Below are 25,158 nucleotides of genomic sequence, written 5' to 3' on the forward strand. Positions count from 1 at the left end.
GCCTTTTGAAGTTGCCCCAGCAAAGTATTGAGCTAAAAAACTGATTTTAAATAATAATCTATGCCAGTTATAAAGATAAGCTCACATTTCCGAATTTCTTGTTAATTTTTGCCACAAATATTCATATAAAAATAGATATTTTCCAACACAATATAAATACTTGTTTACTTTTCTCCATTTAATCAGTTGAATCGTAAATGAAATCATTAAAATGGCGTGTGAAAATAAACACAGAGAAACAATATTTTCAAGTTTATTTACATAGACTGATTTACTTTAACACTTTCATATATTTTATTATTACGAGTATATGCCAAATTTTTGTTTTTTTTTACTTTTATTTGTGCATTATAGAATGACAAATGGTAAAATTTTTATGGTGTTGCGGAAGTACCATCGTGAGATATGTGTACTGTAGGCGTCAGTGGAATAGCTCTCGATTGAGTTCATTGCAAGTGATTCCTAATATTATTTGGAATTATGAGTTTTATGAAACATTTTTATTGGATAAAGAACTTAGACTTATTTGGGCTTCTAATTAGTTTGTGGTATATGACTAAGGGGGCTTGCCTGATACCCGTATACAAAAGAGAGGAATCTGCAGACCGACTTCAACCATTTTTGGTACGAAATCACTTTATGCTAAGCACAGCTGAGATAAAATGTGCTGTTCTCGTGACGCGGAGTGTACTTTTATATATGTATTAGCGATGAAACGTGACAAGTAAGAGTATCGAGAGGTGTGAAGGGTGCGACACGTCTTAAATTTGTAAGCATTTTTGTTAGAGTTCCGTCGTAAAGTGTCCACAATATCATTGAAACTGAGCGTACAGTACAGTTTTTTACTTCGATGTTGATATTTAACTTCATCAAAACATAAACAGTGATTCCATTAATATCGGTGGGTTAGTTATTTAATTTGTATGTAAAATCCAATGTGTACCGGCCCCTTGTTTGTGATGTGGAAGTATGAAATAAAATGGGTCAAACTTAAAGTTTCTGTTTGTATTTTAATATCTCAAATGTGTTATTTTGCGTGAGTATTAACCTATTAACCTACTGCCCTGTTTAAAGTTATTAATGTTTTTATGTTTCGCAGCAAACTTTTTTATTGATAACCAAATTTATGTTCTTCAACACTTAGTTGGTTCCTTGCTATCAGTTTATACTGTTTTATGGCTTCCTGCAAATTTAAACCGGACTGACAAAAAAAATATTTTCAAGTATTTTAAAAAGGTTTATTTCAACCTTCAGACTAGGCTCCTGAGCCATACACTTGTTAAAGCCTCGTCTGGGGTTCCTTCGATGAATTTTGTTTCTTTCGGCTAATTTTTGAAAACGCCATTTGCTAGATTGTAGAACACTTTTGTTGTCAAATCCCCCTCACGTCACCAGTAATGCTGCATTCGATGAATGTGTGACCAGCTATTTTGTCAATCACTTTTTAGCAAGGAGTTTAGCATTCATACGTTTTATACCTAAAACAATAACCCAAATATGTTGAGTGGATATATAAGATATGCTGAGATCCTCTGCTATCTTTCTGATGTAAACAACAATGGTTTGCAAACATTGATTTTTGCCTTGTTCGGCGTTATCATCATTAAAAGAGATGGATGGACGACTCGCATCAGGTAAGTTTTCGATTAATTTATGATTTTCATTGAGTTCTTTGTGTAACTCAAGACTTACAACACTTTCCACGGTTTGGTGATTCCATTGGAAACATAAAATTTTAAATAAATTTGAAGTTATCACTTTTTAGTGGTAAATATCGCCAGACAAATTTTTCGCGTCGTCAAACAAACCGATGTCAAACATGCTATCTAACATATGTAGGTCAAATTTTACACGAACATAAACATGTTTTTATCGATTCGGTTCAGAAAATATCCCAGATCACCTTCTTGAAACCAAAATGTCAGCCTCGAAATCGCAGAATAACTCTTGCCAACAGGTACTACTTTGAACTGAGTAGGCAATTGAGAAGTAAAGTCCTCTCTCGACGAACAAAAAGCAAACTGTATATGTCACACATTATTCCCGTCCTGCTGTATAGTGCAGACTCTTTGACGATGACAACAACTGATGAGTCGACGTTACGAGTTTTTGAGAGAAAGGTTGTGCGAACGATTTATGGACTTTTGCGACGAAAACAGTCAAACTCTGAATGTGTCGAACGCAGTATCCGCGGGGGGAAGCAGAAAAAGATCTCCACTCAGTTGGTACGACAGGTGGAGAAGGACCTATCTTCGCTAGGAATCTCCAATTGGCGCCATATTGCGAAAAGAAGAAACGACTGAGGCGCTGTTGTTAACTCAGCTATAAGCGGTGTCTACGCCAGTAAAGGAGAAGAAGCAATTAAGATATAAAACTCTAATTTGGCACAGGGGATTGTAGTAGCACGACAAGTCTTACCGACAGTGTGAAAATGGATGAAATCGAATGAGAACCCTGTTTACTGCCTATACAACCGTACTGTTAAAAACTACCAAAGTCCAATAAATCCGCAACTAAATACGCCAAAGACATTAAATTTTATCGCGAAATGCTTTGATAGGGCTTCAATGGAGTCTTGATCAAAATTGAACGATGGGCGTGGCACCGTTCACTTTTAGGTAAAAAACATACCTCGAGATCCAATCCAACGGTTTCAACCAAATTGCGTGGGGAGGATTCTTCTGACATTCCAACACAATTTTTAAATTCTTTCACTTTCCAGTATACAAATAAAAGTTTTATTATTATATCAGGCACGATTAATAACCTTAGAGTATGCCTCCTTATAGTCAGAAATTGTCCAAATCCAACAAAAACTGTTAAATCCCTGGTACCGAATATTTGGACCTTTACTTGACTTTTTACCGAAAATATCGGTCAATGTGTGAGCTATATAATTGAAATTCAAAGAAAATCCTTTCGTGATAGTACTATGTCTGTCTAATACAAAAGGGTTGAATCGCGCCAATACTTCCCTTAGTCCCCATATACCTAATAGAAAGATATTTGAACTTCCGCGTGACTATATATCGTTTATATCGGCCAATATGTGAGTTATCTTAACAAAATTCAGACAGCGTGTTTTTCTTACAACAGTATTAATTTGAGCTTAAAATGAATAAAATCGTGCGAAAATTCACCCTAGACCCCAATATCTAACATTCCTTATGTATCTGAAGATACTTCCTTAGCTTTGGTGCTGGCAAGTTGCAAGATTATGATTCAGTACAGTGAACTCAATGGTTGGAATGAAATATACATCTATAAGAGGTTAGTGTACAGCGTCAAACAATTTTTTTCTCAATTTCATAGAAATAAATTCAGAAGAAATGTCAGTCCTGCAGTCAGCTACAGAATTGCTGACTGTCTGCTATATCTGTGTAGTTCTTTGAGACATGGTAAAATGATGTGGTTTTATAATGAAAAGAGAGATTTATCTTAAATCATATTTTCCAATTTTTTTTAATAAAAGTATGTATTTTAGAATATTTAATCGCTTAAATTTTACCATCTAACAATTACCTATAAAATTTAATTTACGCAAAATATAATCGAGTATTTGTGCAATATTACACAAACATCAATCATCATCATTTACCATACGAGCATGACTTCGATTTTTGTCTATTTGGTTTTAAGATTGTGACGTCAAGAGATGTGCAGAGACGATTATGGTAAACAGAGATAGACCGAAAGTCACGTATTCATTTCTATAACGGCGAATTGATTATTTGTATGTCTACACTAAATAAGTAACTGTACATATATACACCATTTATACTCGTATGTATACATACATATGTATTCATCAATATTCGCACAATAACAGTTCTAGTGCGGTTTTTAGCAAATACATTGACGACGAAGAGACAATTCAGACGCAAAAAAAGTTAATTTCGGAAGCTAGAGTACTCTTCAGAAGTAAAAAGTACAAGTAAAAAGTACTAGTATAATAACTCTATTTTGGTTATTCCGTTTGTATGGCCGCTATACGAGTATGCTATAGTGGTCTGATACTGGCGGATTCATCAAAATAGCAGTTTCCTGGGAAAAAAAGCATGTGTGTAAAATTTCAGAATGATATCTTAAAAGATGAGAGACTACGTCGCGTATGTACAGTCCGACAGACGGGTAGATTACGGACGTGCCTAAATCCGTAATCTACCCGTCTGTCGGATATATACGCAAACTAGTCTCTCATATTTTAAGATATCGAGATATTATAAGATTTTCTTCCGACGTTTTCTTCCAGGTGTTACATCGTGCCAAACTTAATATAGTACCCTATTCAGGGCATGAAGAGTATCCGATATCGTTTTCAAAATACAGCGGTCTTAATATAAATACAAAACGAATGTGGAAGAAGTCCAGGATAAAATTTGTAAATCTAGAGCATTCTCTTACAAAATGTTGTATGCTGATCGATCTATAAGAAAGGTGAGCTCACATTTGCATCTATCATAAGTTTTTATAAAAAATATCATGTGAAATGGTAATTTTAGTATATCATAGGTCAATTATCGAAGAAGATGGGTAAAAATAGACTATCAGTTCAATTTTTATAACTCATCAATATTGCTGCTTGAAACTGCTAGGGTTAGAGAGGACTTTTCCGTGCCGTGAGTACACGAGCGAAGCTAGAATTGTGGAGGTCAGTACTGAATGCAGAGGTCTGTATGTAAGTCTTTTCCACTTTTAGATCCGAACTAGCGCGATTTAGCTGGCATAAAGCGCAAAACTGAAGTCTTTAAATCAAAAAAATTAAGTTTCATACAAACTGCTTGAAATAAGTAGAGAGAAAAACACTTCATTTCCATGCATGCCTTTTTATATCAGCTGCTGAATGATTATTTGTGTGACATTGTTCCCCTTTACCGCACAAACGAAAATAAATAAGCACATATCATTAACCAACTAATATAATATAGCATATATTGTAGTTTATGCATTGACCTAGATTCCTTTTTGACTAACCACTGCGTTGACTAGTCGAGCATATCATGCCTAGGATGGCGATTTGCCTTTGCCATACATATTTGTAGGTGTGTGTATATAATATATTATAATTATTGTATGTGCTCAATAATAAATATATTTCCTTATTATATATATAAATGTGTAGTATGTGTGTGCCTATATAAATAAAACAGCATACAAATGCCCTTGGTTACATCCGACTAATATAAGAGTCGAAGAAGAAATCTACAGGAAAACAACCATGCAGTAGGCACACACATACATATCACACTTTTTTCAAGTAATGTGGTAGACATATTTTTATATCAGTGCAAGTGGTAAGTGCGTATTTTATCAGCAATAAACAACATTTTGCGCAGTACCTTTGCCATTTTTAACGCACGATTAGGCCTTGGCTCTAATTAGCATAAAGCTGAGAGTTGCCAGTTAACATAATAAATATGATTAAATATATGAAAATTAATCAAAGCACTTACACAGCAAAATTAACTGTTATTACATTATCTTGAAACGTCCTCGCGCCCAAGCAAGTTTTATGTTTACTAAACCATCCACGCTTTATGGCTCAAATTTGCGCAGAACAACAGTTCTTGCGACATTGTAAGAATGGTGACAATCCCCCCCGCTCCTCCCATATAACGGTTTGGTTAAAAATTACTAAAATTGAGATTAATCAATAACTAAGAGGGATTTATGAGAGTCGATATAAAAATTGGACAATGGGCATAACAGCGCCCTCCTTTAACTGAGATTACATATCTGCAGACCTATTCTAAAGTGCGCAAATAGGCGAAATCGAAATTACAACTCCGCCTGCTTCTTATAGGATCAAATCGGCCAAAACGTCAGTTATGTTGATAAAATTTAGAGAGCGTGACTTTCTAATACGTGCTGCTTTTAGCATAACATCACTCAGCACGTTTTGTCATTTAATCGTGAATTGTTTTATTTACAGGGAATTAAAAAATTTTGTATGGCTATGAAGCACCGTGGCCGACGGTGAAGGTCGTCCAGTGCGTGAACTGATAATGCAAGACCGTCAGGTAACTTACCTTCAGATAGAGGCACTATGCATTTTCTCCCACCAGTATACATTCGATATTGCATGAACACCCTGGCCGTAAAAAAGGTTTGTTCTCGTTGTTTCCCGCACAATTTCACAAGCGTCTAAAAAAAGGCTCGTATGGATTTAAAGAGTGCAGTTCTATCTTTTTCTTCTAAGTTTAGCTTAAATTTCGGTAGCAGCTGATTCCACTTTGAAACTTTCAAGAACTTCCTCGTAAAATCGCATTTTTAGATCTTGCATGATCGTGTTAATGAGTAAAATGTATGCAGAAACTCTGTATAAGTCTTCACAGCTTTGAGATGAGAAATTTTTCCGATGGTGGTGAAACTCTCCCACAGTATGTAAGGAATTGGTGTAGACTTTGGTCTACAACTCATATCCCTAATACTATCAATTCCGACCTTCTGGTTGATATCACCTGAATATATTGAGTTTAGTATCTTTGGTTGAGTTTATATTACATATTTCTCATTTGAAGATAACTTCAATTTCAAAATTCGGTGTATTACTACATTCGTACGGTTTGTTAAGAGATGTTTATTATTACATTTTTCAAATATTATAAATATGTATGTTACAACTAAATTTATCTGGAAATATCTGGAACTCAGTACCTGAAAAAGCGTTTTTACGAATAGCTCTTCTTCTCGACTTTAATGTAAAGAAAACTTCGGCCAAAAGTCATCGTAGTTTGGTCGAAGTTTTTGTTGAACGTGCAAAACGTGATTTTGTGGTTCCATTACGAAAGCCCTAACTGCAGGAAATCGTATGTGAAACCCGACCAAATCAACGGCAAACCCTAATATTAACAAAGCCAAGGGGGAGCAATGTATTTGATGCGATCAGAATGATTAGCTGTATTATGAGCTTGTAAAGCCATATGAAACATTAATGGGAAGGCTATTCATCAAACTGAGGCGAGTGCTCGCCGAAAAACATTCGCAATTCAATACAACAGTGTTCTTAAACTTGGCGTGCGCAAAAAAGTTTAGCCTTACACCCGGAATACCAGATGGATACTAGAAAAATACTTAAGATTATTTGCTTACTAAAATTGCAATCTCTTCTTGAAAATTCCACTGAGCCCTGGATGACTAAACAAACGAGTGATAAGGAGTCTATGACAGAGTATTTTGTTTTTTTAGCTTTAAATCGGACGTTTGAGTTAACTTAAAACTAATTGAGACATATTTAAGGTTGTATACATCAAATAATCACGCTAGCAAGTCGAATTTATCTTCGAATGCTAGGCTGCCCGTCCGGTTCATGCTAGAGATAGTTTTTGAGGTATATCGATGAAACTTGGAACTTGATCTGTGTTATTCGATGAAATACAAAGTTCTATAACTTAGTCGTCGCGTAAGATATGCATACAAAAACTTGGGTCCATGGTCCTTAAAGAACATATAGAAGGGTCAATTTCTACAATATATGCTTAAAAAATGCAAGTATAGTATGTTACAATTAAAAGCATGTTTACTACATCAGTTGGTTTTATCCTATATTTGCTTTCAAAGCCACAAAGAGTATACATATAGTTATATGTATAATTGTACACACCCCCATATATACATACATTTGTAGTCGTTTCACTGAATCGCAATATGTCTGGGTTTAATCGAAATATGTATCAAATGTTCGAATATGCTTTTAGCAAAAGCATAAAAATATCGCCTGCCCTCCGAGCCACTTGCTTCTTATGAATTTCCATTTTTATGCAAGCTTGGGAATTAACTACACAATGAGTTCAGATATATACAAACATACATGTGATGCCTTTTGCCATAGAGTCACCAGCTTTATGGGTAAATAATCTGTATTGAATTATGCTACATAACCATATCGATGGGCAGTTTATATTAAGTTGTGTGCGTATTCCATTTTTAGAAAAATCAGGTCAATGGATTTTATTATTGTTGCAGTTTCTTTCTTTTATTGGGAAGTGGAAAGTTTTCGCTGCGTGAATACAACAAACCTCTCGATACGAAATAAAATTAAATCGTACACAGTGTTACATATTTATATGTACATGCACACAAGTATGTACGTATATGCGTTTTATAATATATGTATAAAATTTTCTTTTCTTAGATTACACCAAAATCGAACATTCTCTCACCACACTTTAATTTTAGCCAAAAACAAAAATGGACTCGCAATCATAAAGTGAATTTAAAGCGCGGTCAAAGACTTTTTCCTTTCCGCAATTCCTAATACTACACGCATCTAAAGGGTGATTTTTTAAGAGCTTGATAACTTTTTTTTAAAAAAAAAACGCATAAAATTTGCAAAATCTCATCGGTTCTTTATTTGAAACGTTAGATTGGTTCATGACATTTACTTTTTGAAGATAATTTCATTTAAATGTTGACCGCGGCTGCGTCTTAGGTGGTCCATTCGGAAAGTCCAATTTTGGGCCGGAATAGCCCGAATTTCTTCGGAAATGTTGTCTTCCAAAGCTGGAATAGTTGCTGGCTTATTTCTGTAGACTTTAGACTTGACGTAGCCCCACAAAAAATAGTCTAAAGGCGTTAAATCGCATGATCTTGGTGGCCAACTTACGGGTCCATTTCTTGAGATGAATTGTTGTCCGAAGTTTTCCCTCAAAATGGCCATAGAATCGCGAGCTGTGTGGCATGTAGCGCCATCTTGTTGAAACCACATGTCAACCAAGTTCAGTTCTTCCATTTTTGGCAACAAAAAGTTTGTTAGCATCGAACGATAGCGATCGCCATTCACCGTAACGTTGCGTCCAACAGCATCTTTGAAAAAATACGGTCCAATGATTCCACCAGCGTACAAACCACACCAAACAGTGCATTTTTCGGGATAGGCAGTTCTTGAACGGCTTCTGGTTGCTCTTCACCCCAAATGCGGCAATTTTGCTTATTTACGTAGCCATTCAACCAGAAATGAGCCTCATCGCTGAACAAAATTTGTCGATAAAAAAGCATTTCGAACCGAACACTGATTTTGGTAATAAAATTCAATGATTTGCAAGCGTTGCTCGTTAGTAAGTCTATTCATGATGAAATGTCAAAGCATACTGAGCATCTTTCTCTTTGACACCATGTCTGAAATCCCACGTGATCTGTCAAATACTAATGCCTTTCCGCAAAAAAATCACCCGTTATTATTTGTGTGCCTTTTGAGTGGCAAACTTTTCCATAAGTGGACCAAAGTGATTTTAAAGTATTTATTGGTTGTGATATGTTTCTCCCTTGTTGACATAAATTCAAGTTTTTTATGGAAATTAAATCAAAAGTTGTTTTGAAAGGCTTTTGCTTTGCTGTGAAACGTTATTCCGTTGTTGGAAGGAAAGGGATTTGTGTTATTCATTATATCAAGAACTAAAAATAACAAATTTGTCAATTCCTTGTAACTTGGAGAGTGATGAATCGAACAAGGTGGCGAGCATAAATAATTGTAAACAAATGGGAAGGAATTGTACTTCTAATAAGTGGCCAACTTTCTTGTTGATTCAGAGGGTAGAAAGTCAGCTATAACTTCGAATCGGCTCATATCTTTAAAGCCAATACTTTTGAAGCCTTTGCAAAACTGCTTGCTAAGAAGTTTAAAAGTTTTGTTTTCGAAAAAATCTCTCCATTATTGACCAAGTACATAGAACAACTCGAGTCATTGAAAATGCCTTTGAAGAAACAAAGTGTGCTCGGCCGTCTACTTCAACGTTTCTAAAACTTTTGATAAAGTTTGTCATTGCGGGATCCTAAACAAAAATTACACGCTTTTGAGCAAAATAATATTACAATATCTTAAAATAATACCTTTAGGATGTTTTTTTTTCGAATTAAACATGGAGATATGCACTCTGATTTAAAGGAAATAAAAGCTGGTGTTCGTCAGTGTAGTGTGTTAGGATCCATACTTTACCTACTGAAGTCTCAGCTCTCGTCGTTCAAAAAAAAAAAGGAAAATCGTATTACCTTATACAGTAGCCAAAGTCTCTGCAATTTATACGCAGAACATCATTAATTCTTTTGTAATATACACCAAGCAAAACAAATTGATCGTTAGTCGGCTGTTTTCCGAGCCAAACTAAAATTTGTTAACTAGAACCTCATTTGCGGGCACTTACCTTTACAATACACTGGTAGGAGTAATTTTTTATTTTAAATCAATTTCTTTTGTAATATAAAAATGTAATATTCGAGGGTTTTAAGTATAAGGCTTTTTATTAAGTTTTACTGGACTACAAGTATATAATAGTTCCATTACTCTTAAAGAAATCTTCGAAAGTTCTGTGCTGACGAAGGTCTTCCATGCATAAGTACCGTAATAACTTAATAACTTTTGGAAACTTGCTTGTGTATATATTTTTGCTTGTAGTGCACACAATATTTGGCAGTATAAATATACCTATACATAAGTATATGAAAGCAAATATAAATGCGTTTATTTCTTTATATATAATGTATTATATGTATATATGTATGTATGTACGCGCTCTAATACGTTTCACTCGAGTTTGCTATGCAATATTATTTTTGTTAATATATAAAGTCGTCAATTTGCTTGTTATTACAATTATGATAAACATTTTTAAAGTGTACTCTCGATTACTATTTTGTTTTCATAAATGTGTATAAGTGTGTGTATTATCATTTCGAATGGTTCTCGTATGGCTTGCTGAAAGTGTAGCTACTGTAGTGCATTTATGGGAGTTCATTTGCAGAATTTTCAAATTTTTGATATTATTTATAACTTATTTACTGCTTAAATTAAAAAACTAATTATATTAAAACAAAAAAGCAACCGTAAATTGCAAAATTCTTCGGGTAAATGATATTTCAAAAAAATGTATTTTGCTAAGTTTGTAGGATTGTCCTTTGTCCTTTGTCTCAAATTTTATATTTATAAACAAATTTCGTTTGGGGAATCATTGTGAATGTTCGAAAAGGCTTACGCTGATTCAATTTTATCAAAAACACAAGCCTACGAGTAAGCCTTCATGGGCTGTTGAGAGATCGTTGAAGACATGCCTAATTCTTGACGAACTTCGTCCTCTTCAATTGGTGAAAATATTAAAAAAAGTGAAGGGTATGGAGAATTGAAAATCGTCAGGCAAGTGTTAGAGAGAAGGCATAAGTGCTCGATATCTCTCGCTAGACTGCTCGAATGATTTTGGTGGATATTTTGGCTACGAAACGTGTTCTTGCGCGACCGTAAACAGGTATCTTTGGGCATACCTGATCGATTGTGATCGAATTTAAGGGGTTACATAGGTTTACTGGTTTAAAAGAAGATTTTTTTATGATCTTATCAAATTGGCCTTAATTTTCAAGTTGATCCGAGTAATAGTTTCAGCGAAACTATTTTTGAAATATTAATTTTTTTGCAAAAATTTCTGCCAAAAATCCAATTTTCAGTTTGTTTTTCTTTGTCCAAGTTCTGAGTGAAGGTCTTTACTTAAACGCGTATTTTGCTTTCACGTTATATGATCAAGTAAGAAGTTAACTTGCCAATGCGGGCACATCCTTTTTTCCGAGGGGTCACCGAAAATGGCGTCGCTATGGCCGGGTTTAAAATATTTTTTTCCAAAAATTTCAGAATTTCTTTGTTAATGGAGTACGCTTGTAACGAAAAAATTCGGATAAAATATTTAATTTTTTATATGAGAAAAAAATTAAAAAAAAAATGTTTACCCGAGGACGCCTAATCAACCACTAAAGGGGGTATTCTGGTCTAGGATTTTGAAAAAATCGACTTTTTTTTTGCATATTTTGAAAGTTTAGACTTTCGAAAATATGACCTCGGAGGGATTTTTCAAAATTCGATTTATTTTCAGAGATACAGCCGATTTTTTGACGTGGCGTCCGTGTTCACTAGAATTGTTTCCTAAACTTTAAGCGTTTTCTCGAAACTACTTTTTTTGAGGTGGTTGACATGATATCTTAAGTTATACTGAACCGATTCCTTTGAAATTTGGTACACATCTTTTTTATACAATGCCCTATCGTGTCTGCCTTGGATTTCCAAAAATTTTGATTTGAAGTATTTTTAAAAATTCGAAAAGGTCGAAAAAATCGGGTCAAAAATTTTTTTTTGAAGTCGACGGCATTTTTTTTTTAGAAAATGTTCAACCCGATAACGACATCCTTACTAATCAAGAATCTTCTTGTTTTTTGTGTTTTAGATCTCTACAAGGGTTGAAATCACTTCAACCAGGACGCACCATGTGTTTTGAAGCCCCTCACTTCACTTCACAATTTTTTTTATATTATTAAAGTGTCAATAAAAAACATATAAAAAATGGATAGTAAAAATGTTTTTAATTTTTTCATCTAAACTAATTTTAAACGCGATTTTTACGAAACTGTCCTTTTCAAAACGACCTTCGACTTTCCAGGTTCCACAGAACCGATTTGGTTAACATTTTTAAATGGTTTTTTTTATAGACTTGTCTATATTTGGAACTATCCATATAGCCAAATTTAAATATGTTCTACTTTTTCTGTTAATTCGAAACAGTCGAAAAAGTATGATAAAATTTGTTATCTCTTCAAGCAATCGCCATTTCGAAAAAAAAGTTCCAAATTTTCCTTAAATCCCGACAATTTTTTTTTGATTTGTAGTTGTTAGGAAGGTAGAAATCATGTGTATGGTTATGGTCACGTGACGTTCCTTGGATAAAAAAATGTGTATTTAAAAAAATATTACTTTAAAAAAAAAATTAATAATAAAAAAAAATATTTAATAAAAAATTTTTTAATTTTTTTCAAAAAATTTAAGATAAAAAAATTTATTGAAAACTAATTTAAGATAATTTAATATTGTTTAGTAGCTACATATGTACATATATTAGAAATACTGCCTATATAACATAGTATAATGTGGTTTTTAATACCTATATACTAACTGCAAAAGAAAATAATTTTTTTTTGAATGCGCATATATTTTATTTGTGTTAAATTTTTGTGATTTCATAAATTTAATACATTTTTTTGAAAATTATTATGCTCAATGCTGGCATTGCTATGACTTTACATCCGATATGAAAATGATATTTATCACAGATTATTTTGATGCAATCGAAAAACAAAGCAAAAGTGGAATGAAAGGACGCATAAGTGCTTATGTAAGTATTTATGCATGAATTTCAATGAGAATTTGTGACTACTTATAAGTGAGTGCCTGTATACCGAAGACGCTTATGTACAAAATCTGTGCGCGCTGTGTGCCAGTGCGTATACGTGTTTGACCGAGTTTGTGTGAATTTTATTTTGGTGCTTAAATATATTTACTGCGAAAGTTATAAATAGCTCGACTTATATACCTAATAATTATTTCGCCTTCCACTTTTCATTATTTTTATACTCATGGCAAACGGGAGAAACCTTCTACTACAGACTATATACGTCACATCAATGCGAACCAACAACAATAAACGCTCGAACAATCAACTAGTCGAATAAACGTATCTTCGCATCTCTTGCAAACGCTTCAATTTCGGTATGTATGTAACGATGAACACTTTGTCGGTGCCTAAGTAATGTCGCAGACGTCGTCGGCGGCAATGTTGCCGCAGCTACAGTAAATTAAATTCTATTGTCGTCTCGCCCTCAACGCCTGGCGTATTGGCAACAGACAGCGCTGCGAGGCACTCGTTGTGTCGGCAGACCCGATATACCCTTCAGATATGTATAGGAGACTGGCTGCCGGAGTATGCGTTGCGGTGGTGGCTTCGTTTTGCCTTTCGAGGACGAGCACTTCAATTTCGCCGATGACGTAGTTGAGGCTGATGCTGATGACAAGTGTAAGCTCGCTGCCGAATTCGACGTGCCACTAGCCTGTGTCTTTCTATTCAGCTCCACATTCGAGTTGTATTTCAGTGCCGATTTGATGGGCGTGTTGTGGCTGCCGCTGCGTTGTGACGCGTTGTGTGGCGTGTCGGCGATGGTTGTGCCATTAGCGCCGCTACATGATAGCGAACGTGTTGATAGCGAGAAATTTTCAAAAGCGCGTCGTATGGATGAGGTGGAGCGACGATGCAGACGCGAGAAGCTGGCGCGTGCATTGCTGCGTCGCTCTTTGGCTGCTGACGACTTCGTAGTTGTTGTTGTTGTTGGTGAATGTAGCTGCTGCTCGTCAATGTCGGCGGTGCTGCTTGTCTCGCTGGAAGCGCACGATATGTGTTCACTGCTCGAGCCGTGACCGTCCTTCAAGCAGGCGTCACCTAATTCCAAGTGCGCGCCAGCACAGTTATTGCTGTTGCTGGCGTTTACCGCGTTACCGCCATTTGGCGGCGATGACGTATTCGTTGCACCGGCTGTACGCTGCACAGTTGGCATTGCAACGATGTTCGATGAGCATGAGTCGGTCGAGTCGTCTTCGGCGGCACTGAAAACTGGGTCATCGCTGGAGCGCAGCAGTCCAAAGCGGCGGCTGAGTTGCTGAAAGAAGCTCATATTGCGTTCGTAGCGCGGTGTTGGTGAAATGCTTTGCGTCCTGCTGACGGCACCGGGCGACAGGCTACAGAGCGGCATGTCCTTGCTTGGCTCGGTGTGCAACGTCATTGTCGTCGCGCTCAAGCTGTTATTTGCTGTGCCGGCATTCAAACTATGCAGCTCATAAGCGGCTGCAGTTGAGTTGGAGGCGCATAGCGTTGAGGCCGCTAAGGCTGAGGTGGCGCTTGTGTAGCGCGGCACATCGTCGAAGCAGACGTGCAAGGTGCCCATTGCTGTTTGGTTCACAGTACTTCAATGCAGTCGCGACTTTCTTCAGTATAATAATTCACTTTTTGTATTAATTATTTCTTAGAAATTAGAAAATACTTCAGAGCACTCGCTTATTATTTTTTTCAAACTTTTTCATATAGTGTAGTTAAAGTCACTTAATTATTGTTTCTTATTTGCTTTTGCTTTGCTCACTTTTCAAACGCGTATGTATTTTCTAACTTTTTATTTTCGTCCACGCTTTGTCCTTAAAATGCTTCTGGTGTAAACACGAACGCTCTACGGCGGCGTTTGACTTTGTTTTCATTATGCGGCTTCTTTTTATAGCTTCGACCGGCAAAAGCTGCAAGTCTGCAAAATTTCTGTGCAGAATACGTTCCTTTCACGTTATCTCTTGGTTGTGCTCACCGAACATCCTTTGCTCTCCTCTCGTGCTGCTTAGTGTATTTGAGAGTAAAACCTTTTGTTCTATTTAATATATTATGTTGAATAATTAAACTTTCAAGGTTGCCATAAGTTGGTTTATTAAAAATAAATATTTATTATCATATTGAAAAAGTGTGAGATATATGTATTAATTTTTTTGTCGGCTTCGAATTTTTTAAGAATAGAAAAACTTGAATTTCGGGTTTCAGATATAGACAAGTCTATAAGCAAGGATGTCTAAAAGTTTAACCTAAATCGCTCTAGTAGAACCTGAGAAATCGTAGTATGCTCTTGAAAAAGACAGTTTTTAGGAAAACGCGGCTATAATTTCAGTTGCGGCCGAACATGTGGGGATGCCGGGTTAGCAAAAAGCTTTCTCTCTGAATTTGGAAAAATTCGCTTGTAAACATACAAGGTGGCACTCACATGTGGACCAATCAAAATACGTGATCACCGGAAATTCTATCTAAACTGCGCGTGAATTCATCAAAAATCTGCCGAAATCATCATTGAAATTTACGGAAATGGAATTGAACATCTCCAAAACATCGATTTATCGCATTTTGACCGAACAGTTGGGCGTACGAAAGGTGTGTGCACGTTTTGTTCTGACGACCAAAAATTGCTCAGAATCCAACATTTGAAGGACGATTATTTGATCAAAAATCACATTTTAACCATTAACCACTCCACGTATTTACCTGTTACGGAACCGTGCGACTTCTTCCTTTTCGGAAAAATGCATTTTCCCATGAAAGGAAAGCGTTACGCAGACGTAGATGTCATTCAAACGGCTTGCACCGGCATACTGGTGGTCATACCGGCAAATGAGCTTAAACACTCGTTCGACATGCGTTTGGACCCTGCAAAAAGCTATATTGAAGCAGAAGGAGACTATTTTGAATAAAATAAATTGATTTTGCCGAAAAAACTATTTGTTCTGTTTTTTTAAGTCCAGTTTACTACGTTTCTTTATTGTTTTGGTCTCAGATTGCTAGGAGAGTGGAAATCTTGAGTATGGTCAGATGCCATTTGGTTGTGACTCTCCACTTTATGAGCTGCCAATTTTTGACTTTTTAAATTTTTTTCATTTGCTATTAATTTTTTTCTGTATTCTTATATTTATTATCTAATAAAAAAAATTAGTTTTAAAAAATTATAAGTGGGTTTTTCAGTCGAAAAAAAAAAATTGAAAATTGTATTTTCTGTTTGGTTATTAATTGCAAAAAAATAATCAAAATTTGGGCCTCTAGACTACAATACCCGCTTTAACTGCCTTTTTTAAGAGTCCTAAAAAATACCTAAAATTCAAACCTTTAAAATTTAGATATGTCCTTAAAAAGCACTTTATACACTTTTTTGACTTAAAGAACACTTTACATATATTTTTTAATTGCTAGAATAGTAAAAAAGCAGGAAAAATTATTAAAACTAGAATTCCGTGCATAAACGAATTCCATTCAATAACTTGATTTTGATTGTTCAGATTAATATAATAAACTTGATACGCATTTGTTGAACGAAATGAGGCTTGTTCTTTAAAGTATTTACATCACTGTTTTAAATTTTAAATAAAAATCTAAGAGTGGACTCCTGTACGAGCGCATGTTTGTTTGAGCTTTAGTTCTGTGAGAAATGAAGATTATTCGTATTAATTAATTTTTTAATTTTTTTTTTAATTTTGTTTAAAAATATTGCGGGCCAAAACGCATAAAAACAATTTGAACAATTCCTTCCTGCAAAACTTTCTCTTTATTGTAAACCGCTCAACAATTTAAACTCGCAAACGCTCTCAAATGATGTTGCTGCATTTCTGGTTGCTCTCATAAGTCATTGGCCTTTCATGCGCAGCTTCTGCAAAACAGTTTCACTTGCATTGAAAGGCTGAAAGCAAAGACTTACAAACTACATAAGGCATACATATGCATATGCATATACATATATATCATATATATATTATATTAGTAAATTATGGAGAGGTCCATAAAATTACGGAGAGTACGAGATAGGTACATAAGTAAGCATAAGCATACCAGCACATAAAGGTGTGTACTTAAGTATTTATATAAGAATTTTGAGGTATATGCTCGCAGGAGGAAAGTAAAAATATTTGAAAGGCTATTCGTTTTATTTCATATCGAATTGCTTAGCTGAAAATAGCGTGATCATTAAAATTTCATAAAGCAACTTAAAAAGGGTTTACAAAGGGTGCTTGTCTGGTTGTGCAGTTTGCACACTAAAAAAGTTGCTCTTAACGTAATTTGAGTTGCCTTTTGCCAAAACTTTTACATTATTGATACTATTATTAAATATTTAAATATGCGTGTAAGCCATTACAAAGTAACTCATACGCACTGTTGGGTATATTTGACTATTTGGCCATGGCGTATGAGTTACTTAAAAGATATTTAAATATGAATGTAAACCATTAAGCGGTTACATAGGTTTTCTTTGGGTAAAAACCAGCCTGTTTAGAAATATTTTTTTCATAAAAAAATTAAATTTTTTATTAGAATTTTTTATTGTTACAAACTTACACTATTGACAAAGAAATTCTGAAATTTTTGGAAAAAAATATTTTTAACTTGACCATTGCGATGTCATTTTTAGTGACCCCTCGGAAAAAAGATGCGGCCGTGTTGGCAGGATAACTCCTCACAGGTTTAAATACGTGTTTTAGTTAAAACATTAACTTAGAACTTGGATGAAGGAAACAAACTGAAGGTTGGATTTTTAACTGACATTTTTATAAAAAAACTAACATTTCAGTAAAAATTTCGCGACATTGTTTTTTCAAACAGTTGTAATCGAAAAATAAATCCTTGGTCAAAGTCTTTAGAAATTGTATCTCAAAGACCTGTGTATTTTATGAAGATCTTAGCCTAGCTAGCCTCGAGCGCACAAGTTCTCAAGGCTGTATCTCCGAAACTATTACTCGGATCAACTTGAAATTATACGACAATATTCTAGAAGTGTTTTAGAGTTAACTAAGACTTAAAAAAATTCGATTTTTTGAAACCTGTAAACCCAAGTAACTCCTTAAAAGTAACTCATACGCACTGTTGGGTATATTTGACTATTCGGACACGGCGTATGAGTTACTTCAAAAAAGCAAAAAATTATTATTCATTTTAATAAATCACATTGACAGTAAATCAGCACATTATATATAATAATCGAGATATACATATTTATATATGCCGATTTTTATTACGAAAAGATGAGTAGTTTGATATTGTAGACGGTAATAATGTTCTTGCTGAAAATGTTTATATATACATATATGTTTGCATGTGAGTGTGCCTGCGAAAAGTGCTACGTCATTCGCGAAGAACGCCAATGTGCAATAAATTACGCTAAGAACAATTGAATTTATTAAACACTTGCACAACTGCCCCCCAACAATGGTATGTTCTCTCACACCGCATTGCCACCCTATCAAAGCGTCTACATCAGCGACATTATCCACGCTGCCGTGTCGCGACGACGACATGTCAACAAAGAAATGCGTCAATACAATAGGAAAGTGTATAAAAAGCACAAAGAAACAAATTATATTAGACATACGAATATGTGTGGAAGGAGGGATAAACGTAGTAGATAAGAATAAATCAATTTGTGTGGCATTAAAAGAGATTAATGTAGTTGCCTGTTGCTCGCTGCATATTTAAACATGCAGGTGTGTGTGCCTGTGTGCGTGCATACGTATTGGCAATGGGTGCAGCAATTAAGTAACTAGCAACAACGGTAAACCGCCAACGTTAACGCAATGGTGATAGCTGCAAAAAAACAAAAAAAAAAAGTATGGAGCTGTTGAGCTGTTGACGTGTGGTCGGTTGCAGCAGTGGACATATATTGTTGTTGGCGGACATGCTTAGTGATTTGTGTGTTAGACGTGCCTTCTGAGGGAAATTGATGCACTCGTTGTTATTTAATAGTTTACTCAAGGGCAAAGAGCCATATTTAACTGCGAATTAAATTGTAGTGCGGGGAAAATGTAACGTTAGTATTACCGTTAAGCACTTTTTAAAGTGTTTTTTTGTGGTTGCTTTAATTCAACTTAATGTAAATCACATTTTCTGAAATTCGGTAAAAACTGTTTTGCATCAAATGACTTCTGCCGACAATGGTATTGCATTGCGACTCAAGTGACCTTTCATGTTCCACTTCCACTTTACCATACATTAAAACAAGCATCAAAAAAGCTATCGAAATATAATTTAGTACTATATTATTTAAGGTGTGACAGCATTCACCAAAAAATGAGGTCGAACAAAAGGCCTGGCTATGTCAGGTGCATTGCTGCAAACTGCGCTGTAAGGCTCAGGGAAGCTGGGAATATGAAGAGGTTCGAATATGGACACGCCAAAATTCTAACCTTCCTCTCAACTTGGATCAATACGTTGCAGAGGCTACTCGTGACGGCCTTTTTATGACACACATCGCTGGTCTAGAAGTGCAGTGAATTTTTTCACGGAAAGGTCGAAATTAGGAGGAAAGGTTGGGGGTGGTTATGGTTTTCTGTGAGGAGCTCTCAGTCGGTATTAGCTTTAGACTCCCGGACCTCTGTAGTATCTTTCAAGGAAGTGGGACTATTATGCATTTTTAAAGGACGCAAGTTGTCAAAGTTGCATGGATGTGAGTAAGTTGGATACATCCGGGCACTTTTTCTCCCATTCTCAAACCTTTAAAATAGTTCGCCAGTCTTACTTTTAGCAAACCAAGAGACATAGCCGAAACTGAATTAAGCCATCTCAACCAAGCTGCATTCCGGGTTTTGTGATTTATTATAACGGTGATTTAGGTAACACTGTCTAAATTAGCTAAGCTGTCCAAATGAGATCCCGATGAGGGTAGACTTAACCTAACCTAAATTTCGGACTAAACATCTGATATCAAATATGATATCGGTAACATATTTTCAAGCAATTTCATTAACATTACTCAGTCTGATAGACTTACGAAATTCATTAAGAGGTCAATTGAAAAGTTCCCGGCTAACCATAGTAAAACATATTTATTTTTAGAAAATTCGTATACATACTCATATTCAACAAACTTCTATTCACGGGTGTTGCACTGCTTATAGCGACCCTCTCACTTTTCGACATTTCTGTAGGATGATTTGTCCTTTGCTTCAAAATATGCTTCAGTTTTGGCGGTCACCTTTTCATTCGACAAAAATTACTCCCCAGCGAACTTTTTTTGAGTTCTGAGAACAGGAAATACTCGTTGGAGGGCAGCTGTCAAAATAATACCCGCGCACGAGCTAACTAAAAGTCATAGAAAAAGTGGCAACATTGCTATAAGAGTTAAGGGGAGTAGTGATTGGAACAGGAAGAGCGATTAGACATAGTGAAATTTTGAACAAGCTCGATACTAATCTCAATAAATTGGACTATAGCCACTCAAAGTTGAGTTTCAATAGCAATTTTCAGGTAATCTTCTAAACGTGAGTGGAAAAGGCGTCTAGTAAAGGAGGAGCCTCAATCTGTACTGACTGGTGCAAAATGGACAGCGATGTATAGCTGGGAACATACTCCGAACATCTTGATATCTCACTCTCTTTCTGTCCCAAACTCAGTCAGCATTATCCAATTGGAAGTGCTAGGCATAGAGAAGGCCTAGAGAGTTATCATATACTCTGACAGCCAGGCTTTGTCGTCGCAAAGATAAACTCTAGTGTGACCAAAAAAGTCTCAAAAGGCTTTAAGCTCACTTATCCTTGATAGAGTTTTCCGGTCACGGGAATATTTTCGGCAATGAAAAAGCTGGCGAGTTGGCCAAGTCCGGAGCCCCTCCAGACGAATCCGATGGATATATAAGACCGTGCCCGCTAGGAATGATCAAGAGGAATCGCAATATGGTACACAATTACAAATACAGCACAGAATAGATGGAAATCCATAACTAAATGAAAGATAATCAAATTGATAAGGTTAAAATATGGCAATTAAAAAACTATGAAACATAAAAGCAAGTATTTACCGACTTATAGCTACCATAACGGGAGCATTGGCTATTTGGGGTACGTGTTTTAAAAATGAATAAACCCTATAACCCCATTTGCCGTAGCTGCAAACTCGAAGAGACTAAAGAAAAGTTCTTCTTTGTGAGAGCTCAGCTCTATCGGAAACCAAATATCGGACTCTTGGAATCCAATATACCAAACCTTGTATGTATAGCTTCAAAACGTATAAAGACGTTAAATAGTTTCATTGAGGACATTATAATATAGTTTGAACACATCGATAAAACGTATTAAAAAGATCTAAAGGTATTGCGATAGTGTCATAAAATGGCACATCTAGGACCAAGGACCTGTACTCCTACCTACCTATCTATCAACTTTGGCCTGTATTTCCTTTAACACCATATACCTATCATATAATGATTATCGAACGCTCGGTGATGCTGGTACCTTATACAGCGGCCTATCATACCGTTTCACTAAAAATTAAGTGAAAGTGTTGTTTTACATAATAAAAACCATAAACTTTATTTATAGATTTCCACTTCGATATAGATGCCAAATGATTTCTATGTGTTCAGAGTGAATGAGATAATTGTTATATAATTGATAATAGATAAATGATGTGAAAGGAATCAGATTTGCATCTGTCACATATTGGGGTAAATGAACTATGTAACCATATGCCTTATACAAAGCTACTAGGGTTTAATTAAAGTTAAGAAATATCACATATCAATTATAGGTGAGTGAATTAGCCCCTAAACACATATACAGGCATGTTAATATATACTACTATGTGCCTTCTCTGGTATTAATTTACAATGTGTATAAGTAGAGTTCATCATATTAAGGATCACATATGTATGCACTATATATGTATATCTATAAGTGTGTTTGTATTGAATGCTGGATTTTCAACTACCAAGTATATTAATTAGAGTGGCATACATATTTACAATATACTTGTATATGCAATAAAGAAACACCGTTCTGAGACAATTGAATTCATTAAAAGTGAATCGCTAAGCGTATTGAATTGAGAGCGTTTTTTACTTATAACAGTATATCTTCTTTACCTAGACAAACTTTACTTCACACGATTGCTGTTTGCATGTGAGGACCTTAATGAAACCCGAGCAACATTTTGTTAATATTTGCGAGGATTATAGTATGTGGTAACCATCAGAAATAGATAAAATTGAGGCAATACTACCTTTAACTCCCATATAATCCATATAATTATCGTATAGTTATTTCAGATTTTTTAACAAACCTTATGAAGAATAAGGGGATCAGTGAGTAAGTTGTTTACTTAAAAAATTTCTAAAAAATACCTTTTCAAGTTTCCCAGTATTTGATTCTTTGCAAGTTGCAATAGTATGAAATGTTCGGCTACACATATATAAAAATCAGTTCAGTGTTTTCTTTCACTTGTTTAAATTTGAGTGAGATCAGTATTGAGCCTTTTTTCCACACGTTCACAGTTGATGATGTTTCATGACAGAAAGGGAGGTGTTCGTGGTGAGGCTTGATAAATTCAGTCTTAAAAATCGTTCTTGAAGGCATTCGCAGCAGTTCTATGGGAATCAGAAAATTATGTTAAATAAACTGCGTATAACGGTCAAATCAATTTAAAGTCTTTCTCCAGGTGATCTTCTTATGAAAGCATGCTGTCAAGTAGTCATCTTCTGACCACACAGTTGATGCAAATTATGTTTCCAGAGGAGCAAAAAACCACCACTTCGAATAAAACTTGGTACATCGCGCATTTAATAAATGCTTTATATTATCTCATAGTAATAAACAATAATAATATAATAATAATAAAAATAACTAGTAATAAATAATGGACACCTTAACACATACTATATATATGTAAACGCGTAAGTACGTGAATGCAAACTTAGCTGATCAAATGTCATTTGCCAATGAACCATGGTCATTGAATCCAGTTAATTGATAATTGATAATAGACATATTCATACGCATATCCAACATATGGATGCTTACTGTAAAGCTATCCGTCTGATTTGCGATATACAAGTATGTACATATATGTATTTCTACGGTAACGCCCACACTTTTTACTAATAATAATAAATGAAATCCAGATTTTGACCGGAGACGTAAACCTGTTGCACTGCGCTTTGTTTGTATTTGTTTTAACTTTTATGTATTAACTGACATTACTTACGTTTGTGTAAAATTAGATTGGCTGCGCAACAGCTTGACCAGTTGTTTAAGTTGCATCAACAACAGAGCAATCACTCAGGCAATAAACTCTTTATAATCCACGCATTTCACGTGTGCAAATGTTATTCACTTTCGGCGCTTTGTTTATGCATTTTTTGATATTGTTCTGCAAAGCAAGCAGCAAGAAGACTCTAATATATGTATATTGTACATATGTATACTCGTATATAGAGAGGGTTAGTTAAGAACAATTTCTTCAAACTTCTTTAGTGTGAAAACATATTGGGTAATCAAAAAAGTCTTATCGTATTTATAATCAAACTTCAACTTATGTTTTTTATATTTATAATGAATTTTATTAAACCAAATACGTACCATTTTGGTCCACCACTTTTGATGATCAGTTATACCCGTATTTTTGATTGCTTGCTTCAATTTCACCAGTTGTTGACAGCAAAATGAAGAGTCAATCGTTCGAATAGTCTCGAGCAGCTTATAGTGGATGATTCCTTTCCAATCTCCCCAAACACTCAGCATAACCTTTCGAGGCGTCAATTCTGGCTTTCTGACCATGTTTTGAGCTTCACCACACTTGGGCCATGATTTTTTCGCACATTATTGTCGTTTTTGATCTACTTTTCGTCTCCTGTTTCCATTCGCTTCAGAAATGGTTCGATTTTATTTCGTTTTAGCTAGGAATCGAATAAGTTAATTCGGTCCGTTAAATTTTTCAGAGACAATTCTTGTGGTACTCAAACAGCGAGCTTTTTTTTGTAGTCAACCTTTTAAATGGTTTAAAACCGTTAGATGATGAATGTTAGGTTCCTTAGCGATGTCATGGCTGCTTATGTGACGGTCCGGGTGAATATTTTTTAATACTGGAAATCGGAAGTAATTTTAGACTGTCTTATGTGAAGTAGGCGTAGTTTGATTTCGTCCAATTCGCAACGTAAATTGAACTGGGCGACGCCATATCCACTTTCTATAAACTTCTCAATCATAGATACACTTCCCTAATTCAATTTGCTGTACTAAATAATGGCCTTGTACCTTATTGTCGATCTTAGTTATGGCACTCTATCAGTGTTAGGGAAGTGGCAGTTGTCCGATTCCGCCCATCTGCAATTAATCTCGCTGGGTTTGCCAAGGGATAGGTGTGCAAAAAGTAATCTCAGTTTTTACTAAATTGATCGCTTACACATACGGATAGAGGAACGGATAAAGAAACGTACAGAAAGACCTACAGATAATCGGAGTTCGACTCGTTTCGTCAGATTTTATATCTACTTTATATCGATTGGTTTTAAGTGATACAAACTATTATACTCTGTAGCAACTTATTCCATGAGTGCATTAAATTAGTTCAGAGTTTTTCCGAACCTTACATCCCTAATATAAAGACTTGTGATTCTCTCATAGACTTTTTCTCAAACACTCAATAAATTCCATTTTATGTCTTTAGTTGATTTTGTATTACATATGTGTTGATTTTAATATAAGACACGAAGTAACACCAAATGCATATGAACCAGCATGCTTACAGAGCAAGCAGATCGAAGAATACTGCTTTGTACCAGCAAACCATCGAGATACAGAGTTCGATTGAATCGAAAGTGCCTTTGACAACAATGTGGCAGCACCCTTGTGGAGCCTCGTCGCGGACAAATTACTTGTGCTGCTAACTAAGAATGGAACATGCTGTAGACGACCATCGTCACGTTTACGAGACGCAGGTCTTCGCATGGCCTCAGGAACCTAACACTCGGGAGCAGAGATATAGAGGTGACTAATATGGTGAAATATTTTGATCTCACGCTGGATTCAACTCT

General features: G+C 35.4%; 3 protein-coding genes and 1 long non-coding RNA gene across 7 annotated transcripts in view; 2 read left to right on the forward strand and 2 right to left on the reverse strand.

Annotated features, from left to right (window-relative positions):
• Positions 1–25,158, forward strand: part of LOC125778759 (cuticle protein LPCP-23-like) — a 201,979-nt gene that overhangs the window by 94,893 nt on the left and 81,928 nt on the right. Inside the window, exon 1 of one of the 3 annotated variants that reach the window (XM_049457942.1) lies at positions 8,186–8,192. The exons of the other annotated variants lie outside the window; for them this stretch is intronic. The gene's annotated coding sequence lies outside the window, so the exon portion shown is untranslated. Of the gene's footprint in view, positions 1–8,185; positions 8,193–25,158 lie in introns of those variants that run through there. 3 annotated transcript variants of the gene reach the window in all.
• LOC105224827 (cuticle protein 16.5) overlaps positions 1–25,158 on the forward strand; it is a 140,058-nt gene that overhangs the window by 44,774 nt on the left and 70,126 nt on the right. Inside the window, exon 1 of one of the 2 annotated variants that reach the window (XM_049457957.1) lies at positions 8,186–8,192. The exons of the other annotated variant lie outside the window; for it this stretch is intronic. The gene's annotated coding sequence lies outside the window, so the exon portion shown is untranslated. Of the gene's footprint in view, positions 1–8,185; positions 8,193–25,158 lie in introns of those variants that run through there. 2 annotated transcript variants of the gene reach the window in all.
• Positions 1–25,158, reverse strand: part of LOC125778776 (uncharacterized) — a 210,504-nt gene that overhangs the window by 43,384 nt on the left and 141,962 nt on the right. The gene's annotated exons all lie outside the window — the stretch shown is intronic.
• On the reverse strand, positions 12,875–15,017 carry LOC105224847 (mucin-21). The gene has a single exon (XM_011203066.4). The coding sequence runs from the start codon at positions 14,737–14,739 to the stop codon at positions 13,624–13,626; it is 1,116 nt and encodes a 371-aa protein (XP_011201368.2). The 5' UTR covers positions 14,740–15,017; the 3' UTR covers positions 12,875–13,623.

This window comes from Bactrocera dorsalis, chromosome 5, assembly GCF_023373825.1.
Source record: "Bactrocera dorsalis isolate Fly_Bdor chromosome 5, ASM2337382v1, whole genome shotgun sequence".
In the NCBI taxonomy this organism is placed as follows: Eukaryota; Metazoa; Arthropoda; class Insecta; order Diptera; family Tephritidae; genus Bactrocera; species Bactrocera dorsalis.